This window comes from Miscanthus floridulus, chromosome 1 (assembly GCF_019320115.1).
Source record: "Miscanthus floridulus cultivar M001 chromosome 1, ASM1932011v1, whole genome shotgun sequence".
In the NCBI taxonomy this organism is placed as follows: Eukaryota; Viridiplantae; Streptophyta; class Magnoliopsida; order Poales; family Poaceae; genus Miscanthus; species Miscanthus floridulus.
This window is the reverse complement of record NC_089580.1, coordinates 34,723,862-34,738,821: the sequence shown is the minus strand read 5'-3', so window position 1 is coordinate 34,738,821 and position 14,960 is coordinate 34,723,862. Positions and strand designations below refer to the sequence as shown.

The following is a 14,960-nucleotide window of genomic DNA, read 5'->3' as shown; positions in this document are numbered from 1 at the left end:
CTCTACAGCACCAAATCCTTGGGGGAAACTTGCAAATCGGATCGAGGACAACAACAGGAGCAAGAAGAGGTGCATCTTGCATGTGGATCGGTCCTTCCCCATCCCTTCCCGTCGCCCTAGGGTTTGTGGCTGACCAAGGTGAGTTGGATTTCCCCCTTCTCTACACAAGTTTGGTGTTTAGGGTGGATTTTAGCCATGGGAATAGGTGGACTAGTGGGGGAGAAAAGTTGCTTGAATGTTGTTCCTCGGATTTCAAATGAACAGTTTCTGCAGATTTTCTTGGGGAAACGATTAGGGCTACTTAGAGACCGAAATAAGTGTTTTGGTGAACTACAAAGTTGTAGAGGACCTTCAGATCTATTAGCTCGTGAAATTTCATGATTTTATCTCAAGCAGTTTCAGAGATATGTATTTTCGAAATTAGGTGTCATGCTGTGACGAAGTTCTGGACAGAACTGGATGTAGGGGCCTTTCGAAACCCTTAAATGTCTTATTAGACTTTCCAAATATGAGAAGCTTGTAGTACTTTCCATTAGCTTTTCAGATTGGTAAAGATTATGTCGCTTTGTTTGTTGTTTTGCTTGTATATCGGGTTGGGGAGTAGGAGTGCTTAATCCATTGTTTAATGCAGCCACAAACTTGTTTGTCATACAGGCAAGTGATAAAGTGTCCTGGGGATGGATCCATTTGAGTATCTTCCAGTCCGGTTCCATTTTAATGGAGAATTCATAAGAACAGGAAGACAAGTGCAGTACATCGGTGCTCGGATGGAGGTTTCCTTCATAGATAGGGATAAAGTGTCCCTGCCTGAGATTATTGGCCACCTAAAGGACCACTGCAATGTAAGTGAAAGGGCTCTTTTGCATTGGCTTCTTCCTGGGAAAGAGCTCAACAATGGTCTGAGGCTGCTTCTAGATGACAAAGGCTGCTTAGAGGTAGCAGGTACCATTGGGGATGGAGAGGTAGCTGAAATCTATGTTGAAGAACCTATTGCTTCGGAAGAAAGTGAATGTGACGAAGGCAGTGAATATGAAGAGGAGGAAGGAACAAGTGATAAAGATGACTCACTGAATGAGCAGGAAGTGCAAGAGGAATTGGATGATGAAGGACCTGAGATAGAAGAGGATACTCAGCCTGTGCATGCAGCCAATGAATTTTTAGGTGCAGCCATTGTTCCAAGTGGTAATAGAGCTGGGATCCAACAACCAATACAACTTGATGAGGGATGGAAAAATTCAAGGAAAGACAAAGGCAAGCAAGTAGTTGTCCATGATCCAAAGTCTGGGGATAGCAGTGACAGTGACTACTTACCTGGTGATGAGTGTTCTTCTGAGGATGATGATGAAGTTGTAGAAATTCTGACCAAGTTCAGGGTGTTTAAAAGGAGGTTAAAGGCTGGACAGGTAGCCAACTTAGATGAAGTCATATTGGACAGTCCCAAAGAGGTGCCAAATTTGTATGAGATAGAGGATGAAGGAAATTTGACCCCATATGATGGCAGCAGTGATGATGAGGATTCAGTAGAAGAGATGAGTGATGGGGATATTCAGAAGTGTACTAGTAAGTGTCCAAGATTTAATAAGAAGGAACCAATTCCTAAGTTTGAGATTGGAATGAAGTTTAGTGGAAAGAAACAATTCAAGAAGGCATGTATCAAACATGGTCTAGTTGAGAGGAAGCTTATCAAATTCTACAAGAATGAGGCATCAAGAATGATTGCAGTATGTGACTGGACCACATGTAAATGGAGGTGCATGGCTTCTGTCAATTCTAGGAGTAGTAGTTGGCAGATTGCTAGCTACAATGCTGAGCATACATGTCCACCCAGAAGGGACAATAGGTTGGTCACTGCTGGTAGAATTGCTGCCAAGTATGAGAAGATGATCATTGCCAACCCTGCTTGGGGTCTTGACTCAATGAAAACAACTGTGCAAGAGGACATGTTTGCTGATGTGAGTTTTAGCAAGCTTAAGAGGGCCAAGTCCATGGTAATGCAGAAGGCATTAGATGCTACTAAGGGTCAGTATCTACTCTTGTACAATTACCAGCTAGAGTTATTGAGAAGTAATCCTGGAAGCACAGTTATTGTGAGAAGACAAGGTGATACAGACATTTTTCAGAGGATGTACATATGCCTTGATGCTTTGAAGAAAGGGTTTAAGGCAGGATGTAGAAAAGTTGTTGGGCTAGATGGGTGCTTCTTCAAGGGAGCTACAAATGGTGAGCTGCTATGTGCAATTGGCAGAGATGCAAACAGCCAAATGTATCCTATTGCATGGGCTGTGGTGGAGAAAGAGAATAATGATAGTTGGGATTGGTTTTGTGATCTTTTGTTTAGAGATATAGAGGTGTATGGTGGCACTGGATGGGTTTTCATATCAGATCAGCAAAAGGGAATTTTGAATGCAGTGCAGAAATGGGCTCCAGATGCTGAGCATAGGAATTGTGCTAGGCATATATATGCCAATTGGAGGAAAAAGTTCAAAAAGAAGGAGTGGCAGAAGAAATTTTGGGCTTGTGCAAAGGCCCCTTGTGTCACATTGTTCAACCTAGCCAAGGCAAGACTTGCAAAGGATACACAAGCTGGAGCTCAGGCTATAATGAACACTGATCCACATCACTGGAGCCGTGCCTGGTTCAAGTTAGGTTCTTTTTGTGATTCAGTTGACAACAATATGTGTGAATCTTTTAACAAATGGATTGTATAGGCTAGATACTTTCCAATTATTACCATGCTTGAGACAATTAGGAGAAAAGTCATGGTTAGGATTCAGCACAACAGGACCAAATCAGATGGGTGGAACACAGTCATATGCCCAAATATCTTGAAAAAATTGAATGCATATATTAATTTATCTGGAGTTTGCCATGCAATATGTAATGGACAAGACCAATTTGAAGTGGTTCACTGGATTAACAGGTTCACTGTGGACCTGAACAAAAAGGAGTGTTCCTGTAGATATTGGCAACTATCTGGAATGCCATGTCCTCATGCCATATCTTGCATTTTCTTCAAGACAAATGATCTATCACCATTCATTGCTAGCTGCTACTCAGTGGAACAGTTCAAAAACACATATGACCATTGTCTATTGCCGGTGGAAGGAATGAATGCATGGCCTGTTTCAGAGAAAACACCACTAAAGGCTCCTAGATATGTAAAGATGCCAGGTAGGCCAAAGAAGGAAAGAAAGAGAGAAGCACATGAGAAACCAAAGTCTGAAAAGGCCTCAAAGGTGGGCACAATTATCAGGTGTACGAAATGCATGCAAATTGGTCACAACAGGTCCACATGTGACAAAAGGAATGGCCAGTCCCATAATGCTTCTCAGGTTTCAAGAGAACAAGGTGGAACTTCATCAAGTGCACCTCACCATAGCACTGCTGCATCCATGAAGAGGAAAGCAAATACAACTCCATGTACACAGAACAAAAGGACAAGGACAACCAAGGTATGGTTCCAAAACCAGTGTAACATTATTGCCAATTTATGATCCTCACAAAATATGTGTGTTCAATGATTTATTTTTTCTTTTGCAAGGCTGGAGGTTCAAATACATTGGCCAAGACATCTGCAAGTGCCAAAGTTGATACAACTCCTTCTGGTTCAGCAACTATGCACCTGCACTCCAATGTGCCATTTACCAAAGCTGGCTCAAGTGTGTCTATCACTATAAACTCAGGGAAAGCTGAAGTTCATTTGAATGCTCAAGGACCATCCCCTCCAAAGAAGCTCCCGGTTAGAAGACCAGCCAAAGGCCCTATGTTCTTTCTGCCAGCACCTGGTGATGCCATCTGAAGTATCTGTGATGTCCATGTGTAATGCCAGAATGCTGGCTTAAGTTTATTTTGCTACCATCTGAACTATGGATTGTGAGGTGTAATGCCAGACTGTTGGCTTAAGTTCATGTTGCTACCATCTAAACTAGGAATTGTAATGTGTAATGCCTGACTGATGGCTTAATTTTACCTGACAGCATGTGAACTATGAATGTCATGTGTAGGTGGCGTCAAAACCGGCGTGGCGTCAAAACCAGGTGGACTGCAGTCGATGGCCCTTTGTGTCCGGTTTCAGAAAATAAATGGTCAAAGATTACTGGTTTTAGAGTTCGATGGTCGTTCTCAGACTTTGCCAAATGTTCGATGGTCAAAAATGGACTTTTCTCTTATCTTTATAGGAGATATAGATTTTTGCTTTCTTCTACCAACACGAATGACAAATGCCCCCATTGAAGAAAGTCATACTATTTGCATAATGCTCATAATGTGTTGCTTGTTCACTCAATAACATGAGCTCCCATCTCTTTTTGGTTGACGAGTGCCTTATGTCTTATAGACATCCAACCCTTACACTACAGGATATGACTGAATCGGGGATTGAGTGACAACAAGTTTTTCTTCTTCGTCTCATCATGTAATACCTACTTAACTAGTTATTATGTCGAGCTGTAGTTGCCTCTAGTTAGACATGGGTGGGATATTAGGGTGGATATCATCGCCATCTCTGTTGTCATTAACTCTCGATCCTATTTTAGACCTATCTATTGGGCGCCCAGTGTAGATCCCAACTACACCTCACACACCACTGCTCCGCCAACTCACTAACCCGTCCACAAACTTATCAATACGGTCTTTTTATAAAGCTAGCAGAATGGTGCTATTTTTAAATTTTAACCTCTAGCTCTAACCTTGTTATGGATTTTACTAGAGATATGGATAAGTATCCTCTGACCTGGACTCTGACTTGCGACTTTATAGAAAGACTCAACTTACAATTGAAAGGATAAAAATTTGTGGGGCAGTAGTTGCTAAAACACACGAATATATATTGACTTACTTAGGCTTTTTAGTTTTTAGCACTAGAACACTGAACACAGGATGAATTTTGACAAAAATATTGATTCTATATATCTATCTAAAGTCAACCTAATTACCTAGCAGCCATTTTTACTATATGATAGAACTATTTAACCATTTATTACCACTAGTCTAAATATTATATGCAACACCAAAAATCATGAATATATAGATAAGTACTAGTTGAACTACAGATTTACATTGTATTCAGCAATAATAGGTATGACAAACTGGCAATATACTATAAATATCACATAGGCTACTTCTTTGTTTTTATTGGGGATGAAGCAAATTTTTATAAAAAGAATGATAAATGGCCGCTCTTCATTATCCATGTCTTTAACCCAAGGGACTATGGAAACGATCCAGAAAGACGTTTGACGCATGTTTAACCCGTGCCGTAAGGTCTATGCACGTTAATTGGACATGTCTCACAACATGCATGAACTTGTGAGGACATATAACTGCTAAGATAAACTCCCGCTATCCTTAAATAAATCAATCAATTTCTATAGTTATCCTAAGTTGAACTTTTTAAAATCTGGCCACATTCATAGGAAAAGCACCAAGATTTATGGCACTAAATTAATATTATTGGATTAGATTTGACTAAACTTGAAAAGATTTGACTTAAGACAATCTACAAATTGATTTATTCATGAACGGATGGAGTACATTTGCTGAATTTAGAGAATAATATTTATTTAAAAACTAAATACTAATACTAAACCAAAACTTTCTTAGTAGTTGTCTCGTACTCCCTCCGTCTTAAACAGGATGCAATTTTATTATAATATCGAACTAAATTATTTTGGTTTGATGAAATTTATCAAAAATGAAAAATCTCTACACATAAAAAATTCCAGGTGAATCGTACACAGGGCAGAACCAAATTTTCTCCGTTAAAAAAAACATGGTACCTTATGAAATCACCGGATTGGACACTAAATCTTCTCCTTAAAAAACGTGGTACTTTACGAAATCACCGGATCGGACTCTGGACCGGCCTGGAGAAAATAAATCTACCGACTCTGGGAACTACTCGATGGAAAAAAAATCAACAGATAGATTGAAATCACCGGACATTTGCATGAGTCCCATTTATATTACCATGACATTTCGTGGCCAGACAACATAGGGCTTGTTTGGAGCTCATACAGAACAAATATTTTGTAGAAAGAGCCATAAATTGTGGCCTTCCAAAACAGCTCTGGCTGCAACGAAGGAGCCCCTCGTCAGGAGCCCCACCAAACATGCACATACTATTCATGTGGGACCTACTCTTTTTACGCATTGCTCTTGCCTCTCTCAGCTAGTACCTAAATTCATCACAACTGCTTCATAATTGAGCTCCTGCCAACGGGCCAATTTCCAAAATCACTCCATCTGAGTCTGACTTGCAAACGCTCTACAAGGAGAAAAATGTCTAAAAAAGAACTTTTTTTTTATATCCTATTAGAACCTAATAGCGAAAGTAATATGATTTGCACGACAACCAAGCTACAGTACTTTACATCCACTTCTTGTAGCTGACCTATAAGTCTCTGACTTCTCAAAGGATGCAAATATCTAGGCTCAATTTTGAATTATCGTAATATTATTTTTTCGGTTGCAACACACATTTTAGTATATAATATAAAATAAGTTTCATTATAATATTTATCTTATTATAAATTTCGATATTGCTTTTTGTAAACTTAATCAAATATTAGACAGTTTAATTTTTAGAATTAGAGTATATCCAAAAGACTCTCCATATTCTTTCTAAATACTAGGAACAGAGGTTTTGGTGAAAAACTATCATCCAACCGCTCTTATAAATGATCAATATAGCTATCTTCTATTTTGGATTTTTCGCTAGCCAAATATAGAAGACGAGAATAGCTCTCTAGAATGCGCATGAGCTATAGAAAAGCTGTTGGAGAGTGAAAATATATAGAAAGCGATTTTTATGCAAATGGCTCTTTAAATGATGATTTAGAGAGTGAGATTTAGAAAGCCTCTTGGAAATGCTCTTAGAGTTGCATTATTTTGACGAGGCATAAGTTTTTTTCTACTCTACAGTTTACAAAATTGCGACTGAAAGGGAGGCGGCGGCGGCTAAAACTAAAACAGCCATCTATTATGAGACTTTTACCTCTATATCATTATAAAAGATGGTCGTTTCCCACGTGCCACTAAAAAGTTAAGCAGCACCCAAGTGTCATCCACCTAAACTTTCTTGTCCCCCATGCCATTCCGTCCACCTTCTATTCGGTTTGTAACGTCTGACAGGTCTGACATGTGGGACCGAGCAGGAGAACTGACCATCTTACCCCTTGAGACTGGAGTGCATATACGGTGGGCAAATTGACTGGCATTGACCGCCATCTCACTTCTCTCTCTCTCGATTCCTCTCTCTCGTCTCTTCCCCAAACCCTAGCGGCGGAGTTCGGATCGGCGGCGGCGGCGGGTGAGCAGCGGCGGTGGCGGTACCCTAGAGGCGTCGCGGCTGGGAGGCAAGAATACCCATCCCAGGTGCTTGTGGCGTCGATTTTTGGAGCTCGTGTGTACTCTGTTCGTCTGCTCATGCAGGTAAGCAGCAGGGCAACATGTTTTTAGTCATGATAAATATGCATGTCATTGTCAAGCTATAGTGATGCAATAATGAATATCCTTTCTTACAATCTTTATCTAATGATTTAAGCTTCAACGTATTTCCTCTAGCTTGAGCTAATTTATTTGCATGAGGAAATTTACACGGCTTCTACTCTGAATGTTTAGTGTGTCCAAAAATTGCGTGCTCCTATGTAAGATGGACGCAGACAGTAGCTTCAACCTAGAAATCCGGATTGTTGCTCCCAATGCGCGTGGTCGGTGGTACTCGTTGGACATGGTTGTGGATGCTGACCGGACTAACTTCAGAGATTTGTTTGGGTCCGTTGTCGACAAGTGTCCTCCCACGCACGGTGATGTAGCTCGAATGTTTTATTTGTGTCTGGACAGTAAGCTCCATGTTGAAGTCTGCAAAGACCAAGACTTGGTTGAAATGTTTGCCAAAAACAAGGCTTCGAAGTGCTGCTACTTGACATTTGCATATACTAGCCCAACTAGTGAGCCTCATCTTCCTGATTGGGAGTTTGGTGACAATGCCCACTCTGTTCAAGCCCCAGTCACCCCTTCAGTCCACTGTCCTAGCATAGCTGAACCAAGCAAAAACACCCAGAGTGTGTCTGTAGTGCCTGAACATGAATCACTTGAAAACCCAAATCCATCCTATGAGCATGTGGGTGTTGATGATGAAGGATTGTATCTCGACCTTGGTCCTGATTATCCCGAACCTTCCAATCCTCATAAGCCAAGACAGCCTGCTACCCCTGAGGCCTCTGAATCAGACACTGATGAAGAGTCTGATGTTGATGATCATGATGATGAGAAAGATTATGAAATAGAGGATGTAGATGATATTGTTAAAGATAAACAGCCTGAACAAATGCCTGATGCTGACTATGACAAGAAGGACCCTCCTATGGCAGTAGGCACTGTGTATTCAGACATTAATGCTTTTAGATTGGCTGTAGCTACTCATGCTGTGAGACATGAGATCCATTATGACATTGAGGCTAGTGACACAGGGAGGTTTAGGGCAAGCTGCAGTTTCAAGGAAGAATTGGGTTGTCGGTGGAGAATTCATGCATCAACTACCAAGGATGGGCGTACTGTAAAGGTATTTTGTTTTACCAAATGTACATTCATTTATTTTTTTGGGGCCTAATGATTGTAAGGACTGTTTCTTTTTTTTAGGTGAAGAAGAATCCATTTGGCCATGACTGTCAGAGTGCCAGGAGGACTGGAGTCTGTGTAGGAGTCACACAGTTTTGGGTGTGTCATCAAGTGATTGATTGGCTGAAGGAAGATGGGACTCTGGGTGCCAAAGAACTGCAGAAGAAGTTGAATGCTGAATTTGGGATCTGGGTGCCCTACAGGAGAGTGTACAAAGGTAAAAACCTTGCCATGGATAAGCTGTATGGGCCTTGGGACAAAAGCTTTGATAACCTATTTAGACTTAAGGCTCAGTTAGAGGAAAGCAGTCCTGGTACTTTTTTTGTCATTGATCACCACACCATCAACAACAAGATAAGGTTTAATAGGCTATTTTTTGCATTGAAGGCTTCTGTTGATGGTTTTTTTAGAGGTTGCAGACCATATCTTGCAGTAGATAGTACATTTTTAACTGGGAGGTTTAGGGGCCAGTTGTGCATTGCCTGTGCAGTAGATGGGCACAACTGGATATTCCCAGTAGCAGTTGGTGTCATTGATTCAGAGACTAATGAGAATTGGGTGTGGTTCATGGAGAGGCTGAAGGAAGCAATAGGCAACCCAGATGGACTTACTTTCAGTACAGATTGTGGACAGGCAGTGATGCATGGAGTTAGTGAGGTTTTTCCAGGATGTGAACATAGAGAGTGTATGTATCATCTAGTACAAAATTTCAAGAAAAGATACAGTGGAAAGATTTTTGATGATCATTTATGGGCAGCTGCATATTCATGGAGCCCATACATGTTTAATAAACACTATCAGGCAATGGCTCAAGCCAAACCAGAGGCTATGGTATATCTCCAAGAGACTCACAAGAAAAAGTGGACTAGGAGCCAGTTCTTCACTAGTTCAAAGGTGGACTATGTCACTAATAACTTGGCTGAGTCCTTCAATAATTGGATAAAGCCTGAGAAAGGGAAGCACCTGGATGACTTGATGGACACCATTAGACAGAAGATATTAATCAAGTGGAATCATAGGAAGAGGGTGGCAAGGACATTTGAAGGCAAGATTTTACCTCATATTGTGAAGAAGCTGAGAGAAGACAGTTTCAACCTTGACATAGAAGTGATCACAAGCTCACTTGAAGGTGTTGCAGAAGTTTGTGCTAAGGGGGGCAGTTCATTTAGGTTTGTGGTTGACTTAGGTAATAGAACATGTTCATGTAATGCTTGGCAAGGGTCAGGAATACCCTGCAAACATGCTATTGCGTACATCACTTCAATTCCTGGAGCAAAACTAGAAGACTATGTAGATGAGTACTTTTCTATCCAGAAATTCAAAGAAGCTTATGCAGGCTCTGTCCCATGTATTCCTGACAAGTCCATGTGGCCCAAAGCCACACATGGGTTCTTCATGCACCCTCCATTGCTTAAGTCAACAGCAGGAAGAAGGAAAAATAGGATGAAAGGGGCTCTGGAGGGAGGAAGTGGGAAGAAGAAGAAGAAACATGAGTGTCCCATATGCCATGAATTGGGGCATCACTGGTACACTTGCAAGAATGGGGATCCAGCAGACATAGCTGCAATGGAGGCAGAAAGGTAATCAAATACATCTACATAAATGAAACTATCATTTAACTAAACTATATTTTCTATTAACAATTGTCTTTTGCAGAGGTCTCCCAAAGAAAAGGCAGAAGAAAGTAGCTAGTACCAATACAGAGACTAGCCTTGTGGTGGCCACTCCATCAACAGGGATGGTATTCCCACACAATGAGGCAGTGGCCAATGCTGTAGAAAAGAAGAGGAAGAGCAAATCATCTTCTTCAACAACTTCCAAGAAAAAGAAGGCATCAGCTAGCACTGCACCATCAACAACTCCAAACACCCTATCTGGCAGGTATGTTTTTCCTATAGTTCTACAATTTCCCATTGTAATGAAGCTTGTTCCAATAACTGGTATTTGATAGTAACAGGTCTGGAACTGGTTCCAATGAACTAGTCTCCCTCCAGGCATCAACTGCAACAATGCAGACACCACCATTGGAGGTTGTTCTGCCCCAGAGTTCACCAAGGAAGAAGATAGCAGTGAAGAAGAAGCTGACACCTAAGAAGCCTCCCCTTGTACCAGCAAGCCCAGCCAGTCCAGCTTCAAATACCAGGAGCAAGAAGGTAATGCTGGAATGAAAGGTGTCTGCCTGATTGTTGTGTGGGGATGTCTTTTGGCCTCATTTGCTTTTGTGGCTGTTTTGCTAAAGCTGTGCCTGGTGCCTGCTTTTGGATGAGTAGTACATGAGCTACTGCTGTTTGCTGTGCCTGCTGGCATCATTTCATTTTGGCTTAACTAGAACTTAATGTCTGGATGAAGCACTTATGTGCCTGCTGTAATGTTGGTGACATGTTGAAAACTTTAGCTAATGCGTTGAAAACTAGTGACCAAATGTTGGTCTATGAACCATATTATTATTATATATTGTGTTAAATATTATTATTATATATTGTGTTCATTTCTTGTGTTGGCATCACATACATACTCTAGTTTTTTTGGCATTAAAAAAAGATGCACATTAATTCATATGTTCATGCATCACGTACATACTTCAGTTTTTTTTTTGCGCCAACACAACTACCTAGCTCGGCCATGGAGTGGCACAGAAGGACAATGGTGATTTTGATCCGCCTCTATGGCCTCAGGGCAAGCATGTCTTTTCTCCATGCCGTTTCCCTCCGTTAGAGTGCAAAGTGGATGGAATGGCCTGGGATACAAGAAAGTTTAGGTGGATGGCGTATGGGTGCGGCTCAATTTTTTAGTGGCATGTGGGAAACGACCATCTTTTATAATGGTACAGAGGTAAAAGTCTCATCTATTATCGGTTGCCGGTTGGGTTTCAGTTCCTCCTTTCTCTCTCGCACACAACAACCTCCTCTTCTCTGCTCCCCTGCTCCCTGCTCCCTGCTCCCTGCTCCCTGCCTCCCTGTCAAGCTAGCAGTACAGCTCTCAGTGCAAGATTCAACCTGCCACAGTTCTCCTCGCTTCCGCAGTTCTCCTGCACAGAGATTCGCTGCTCCTCTTGTCGGCAGGCTCGATTCATAGTTGCATTCCGCGGCACCACCTCGATCTGCTCCTCCGCCAGTCGCCAGATTCGATTGATGTGGTGTGCTCTTGGAGCCAGGGGCTGTAATTTGGCACCGGCTTCCCGTGCTCCCATCCCTGACTTTGATGAGGCTCTCCCACTGTGAGAGCCACTGCGCCGGCCCCTTCCGCTTCATCCCCTGCCTCCCCCAATCCAAAGATGCGAGCCGCGACGCTGCCTCTCCGCCGGCGCCGCTCCCGGCCGCCGTCGCAGAGGAGGAGCCGCCTCCGGTTCAGAAGATAGAGGTGCCGGTAGCCGGAAAGGACGACGATGCTGAGAAGCGCGAGGATGGCGAAAAACCGGCGGCGCCGGCGCCGGCGCCGGGTAAGAGTTGCCTGAAGAAAACCAGCTGCGGCGATGACGAGTGTGCCGACAAAGGCAATGTAAAGTGGCTGGATTTGCTCGGGAAAGATCTGACAGAGATTAAGGAGTACGAGCCAAGGTATATCTCATCTTTCTCCATGAACTTGCCGCAGCTGTCCATGAATTTGGAATCTTGGATTAGCGTAGCGTCCGCTTGATGGTTGAATTGCTATCATGCGCTGCTGATGTTCTGTTGCACATACATTTAGATCAAACTAGATGAGTTTTCTACATGCTTGGATTTCAGCTAGCTAATTTTCTGTTAGACACGGTTCTTATTAAATTAGTTTGTGTTGTGTTGTGTGAAACCATGCTTATATGCCAGCCAGATAGGATCAAAGATATTTCCATTTGTTTAGGTCCGATGATGGCTGCCATTGTCTTGCTATTCTAGGGATAGAACAAGTCTAGTTGTACTAAACAACTTGGGAAACTTGGTCATAGTGTTTTCGTCAAACATTTAGCCATGTAGGAGTAGGTGTACAAACCCAGTAATTAAGGAGACAATATTTTTGGGCGGCACTGCATTTATCTGTGCATGATTGTACACTTGTAGCAGAGATTACAACAACAACAACAACAACAAAGCCTTTTAAGTCCCAAACAAGTTGGGGTAGGCTAGAGTTGAAACCCAGTAGAAGCAATCAAGGTTCAGGCACGTGAATAGCTGTTTTCCAAGCACTCCTATCTAAGGCTAAGTCTTTGGGTATATTCCATCCTTTCAAGTCTCTTTTTATTGTCTCTACCCAAGTCAACTTCGGTCTTCCTCTGCCTCTCTTCACGTTACTATCCTGGCTTAGGATTTCACTATACACCGGTGCCTCTGGAGGTCTCCGTTGGACATGTCCAAACCATCTCAACCGGTGTTGGACAAGCTTTTCTTCAATTGGTGCTACCCCTAATCTATCACGTATATCATCGTTCCGAACTCAATCCCTTCTTGTATGACCGCAAATCCAATGCAACATACGCATTTCTGCGACACTCTGTTGAACATGTCGTCTTTTCGTAGGCCAACATTCTGCACCATACAACATAGCAGGTTTAATCGTCGTCCTATAAAACTTGCCTTTTAGCTTCTGTGGTATCCTTTTGTCACATAGGACACCAGATGCTTGGCGCCACTTCATCCACCCTTCTTTGATTCTATGGCTAACATCTTCATCAATATCCCCGTCTCTCTGTAGCATTGATCCTAAATATCGAAAGTTATCCTTCCTAGGCACTACTTGACCTTCCAAACTAATATCTTCCTCCTCCCAAGTAGTAGTGCCGAAGTCACATCTCATATACTCAGTTTTAGTTCTACTGAGTCTAAAACCTTTGGACTCCAAAGTCTCCCGCCATAACTCTTGCTTCTGATTCACTCCTGTCCTACTTTCATCAAGTAGCACTACATCGTCCGCGAAAGATCAAGTAGCACTACACTTGTAGCAGAGATTAAGTTTGCATTTTTTGTTCAGATGACCATTCCAATTTTGTACATAAATCACAATTGTGGATTTATTGTTGTATGAGTGTTTATTACATAATCTTTTAGCTATATGCTCACATCTTTGATATTCTATCATCTTCATGTTTGTATATATACTAGCAAAATTACATTGAAGCAGTCTGAGTGCATGGTTTCATCTGAGCATACTTGATTTCTCAATTTTACTGCATAATTTCATACTGCTGTCAGTCAGTGTTGATCTTTATATCCTCGTTATTTTTTGTTCTGCATTTCTACTTTGAAAGCATTGGAGTAACTCGCAGGTTAGATGCACAAACTGGGATTGGTGTGTTTTTTTGACATGGGTTTGTAGTTAGGACTAAGAGTGGCCATATAAAAAATGCAGAAAGATAAATAATGACAGGCCGATAATTTTTTTTTTCAATCAAACACTTATTATTGGTCATCACCGCTTTGCAGTAAGAAAATCCCTATCCACTAATCACCATGCTATTTGACTTCACCTTAAAGACTTGACTGCTCTGTAAAAGTTATCGAAGTGACAAATGTAGAGGATCAACATCAGTGACAAATGTAGAGGATCCACATCACTTTCATAGAAGGGTACACTAATACAGTATATGTCATGTTGCTATTCAACAGTTCTATATTGAATGCAGCAATCAAAATCAAACAACAGAGGGACATTGCTTTCCTTCTTTTTAGTGCAGGGGATATCATGTGCACATCACTCTCAAATAACGTCTCCATACTCTAGAGACGCTTCTGTTCATGTTGTGTCACATTTGGATGGATTAGCTTGACTTACTTGGCAGATTGCTGAACCTTTCCTGCTGGAGCTTTGCTGGTGTGCTAATCTCACACTGTGCCTCTTGTGATTCGATACAGTGAATGCAGAGACTTGCTTGACGACGGAGACGGCATCTCGACATGTGTTTGCGTTATCCAATGAGTCAAGAAGAATCCTGCTAATTCTGTTGAGGAAAAAAAGGGTGGTTCGCATCGACCATGATGTGTTCTTTCCAGTGGAGGGCCACTGGGCCAGGGTGTCTTCTTGTTACCTCCACGAGCTCCACCGAAGATGCCCAATCAGTTGTTGTGTGTAATCCAGTCTCATCATCAGTACATGCCACTATAGATGCTTCGTAGCCTAGCTAGCCGTAGGTTTGTATCAGTTTGTCAGGTCTGTGTGCAGCTGGTTTTCAGAATGGTGCATTGGTTACCGGTTAGTGCAGACAGATGTTACTTTTGTAAAGCTTTTATACTAGTAGGAGAAAATTAGCTTAGTTCAATCGCATCTCGAGGTATAAATTGGAAACATAGCATCTTGTGTGAAGAATGACAGTGACACACCGTGTGGTAATTTCCAGCTTGCTGATCCTGGAACTGCATTGGGCAGAACGAGCT

General features: G+C 41.9%; 2 protein-coding genes and 1 pseudogene across 4 annotated transcripts; all 3 read left to right on the top strand.

The window, feature by feature from the left end:
• The first annotated feature begins 1,159 nt into the window (after positions 1-1,159).
• Positions 1,160-4,162, top strand: LOC136478345 (uncharacterized; annotated as a pseudogene).
• A 2,826-nt stretch (positions 4,163-6,988) lies between these two features.
• LOC136478332 (uncharacterized) lies at positions 6,989-11,445 on the top strand. 3 transcript variants are annotated; one of them, XM_066476759.1, is made up of 6 exons: positions 6,989-7,431; positions 7,621-8,563; positions 8,641-10,199; positions 10,276-10,500; positions 10,571-10,772; positions 11,295-11,445. In XM_066476759.1, the coding sequence occupies exons 2-6, from the start codon at positions 7,652-7,654 to the stop codon at positions 11,409-11,411; spliced, it is 3,015 nt and encodes a 1,004-aa protein (XP_066332856.1). In that variant the 5' UTR covers positions 6,989-7,431; positions 7,621-7,651; the 3' UTR covers positions 11,412-11,445. The 3 variants fall into 3 exon arrangements, with proteins under 3 accessions (XP_066332856.1, XP_066332849.1, XP_066332840.1); XM_066476752.1 differs by having other exon boundaries at positions 6,989-8,563; positions 10,577-10,772; XM_066476743.1 differs by having other exon boundaries at positions 6,989-8,563.
• Positions 11,446-11,685: 240 nt separating this feature from the next.
• Positions 11,686-14,940, top strand: LOC136479299 (uncharacterized). The gene is made up of 2 exons (XM_066477228.1): positions 11,686-12,176; positions 14,442-14,940. The coding sequence occupies exons 1-2, from the start codon at positions 11,821-11,823 to the stop codon at positions 14,503-14,505; spliced, it is 420 nt and encodes a 139-aa protein (XP_066333325.1). The 5' UTR covers positions 11,686-11,820; the 3' UTR covers positions 14,506-14,940.
• Positions 14,941-14,960: the final 20 nt, after the last annotated feature.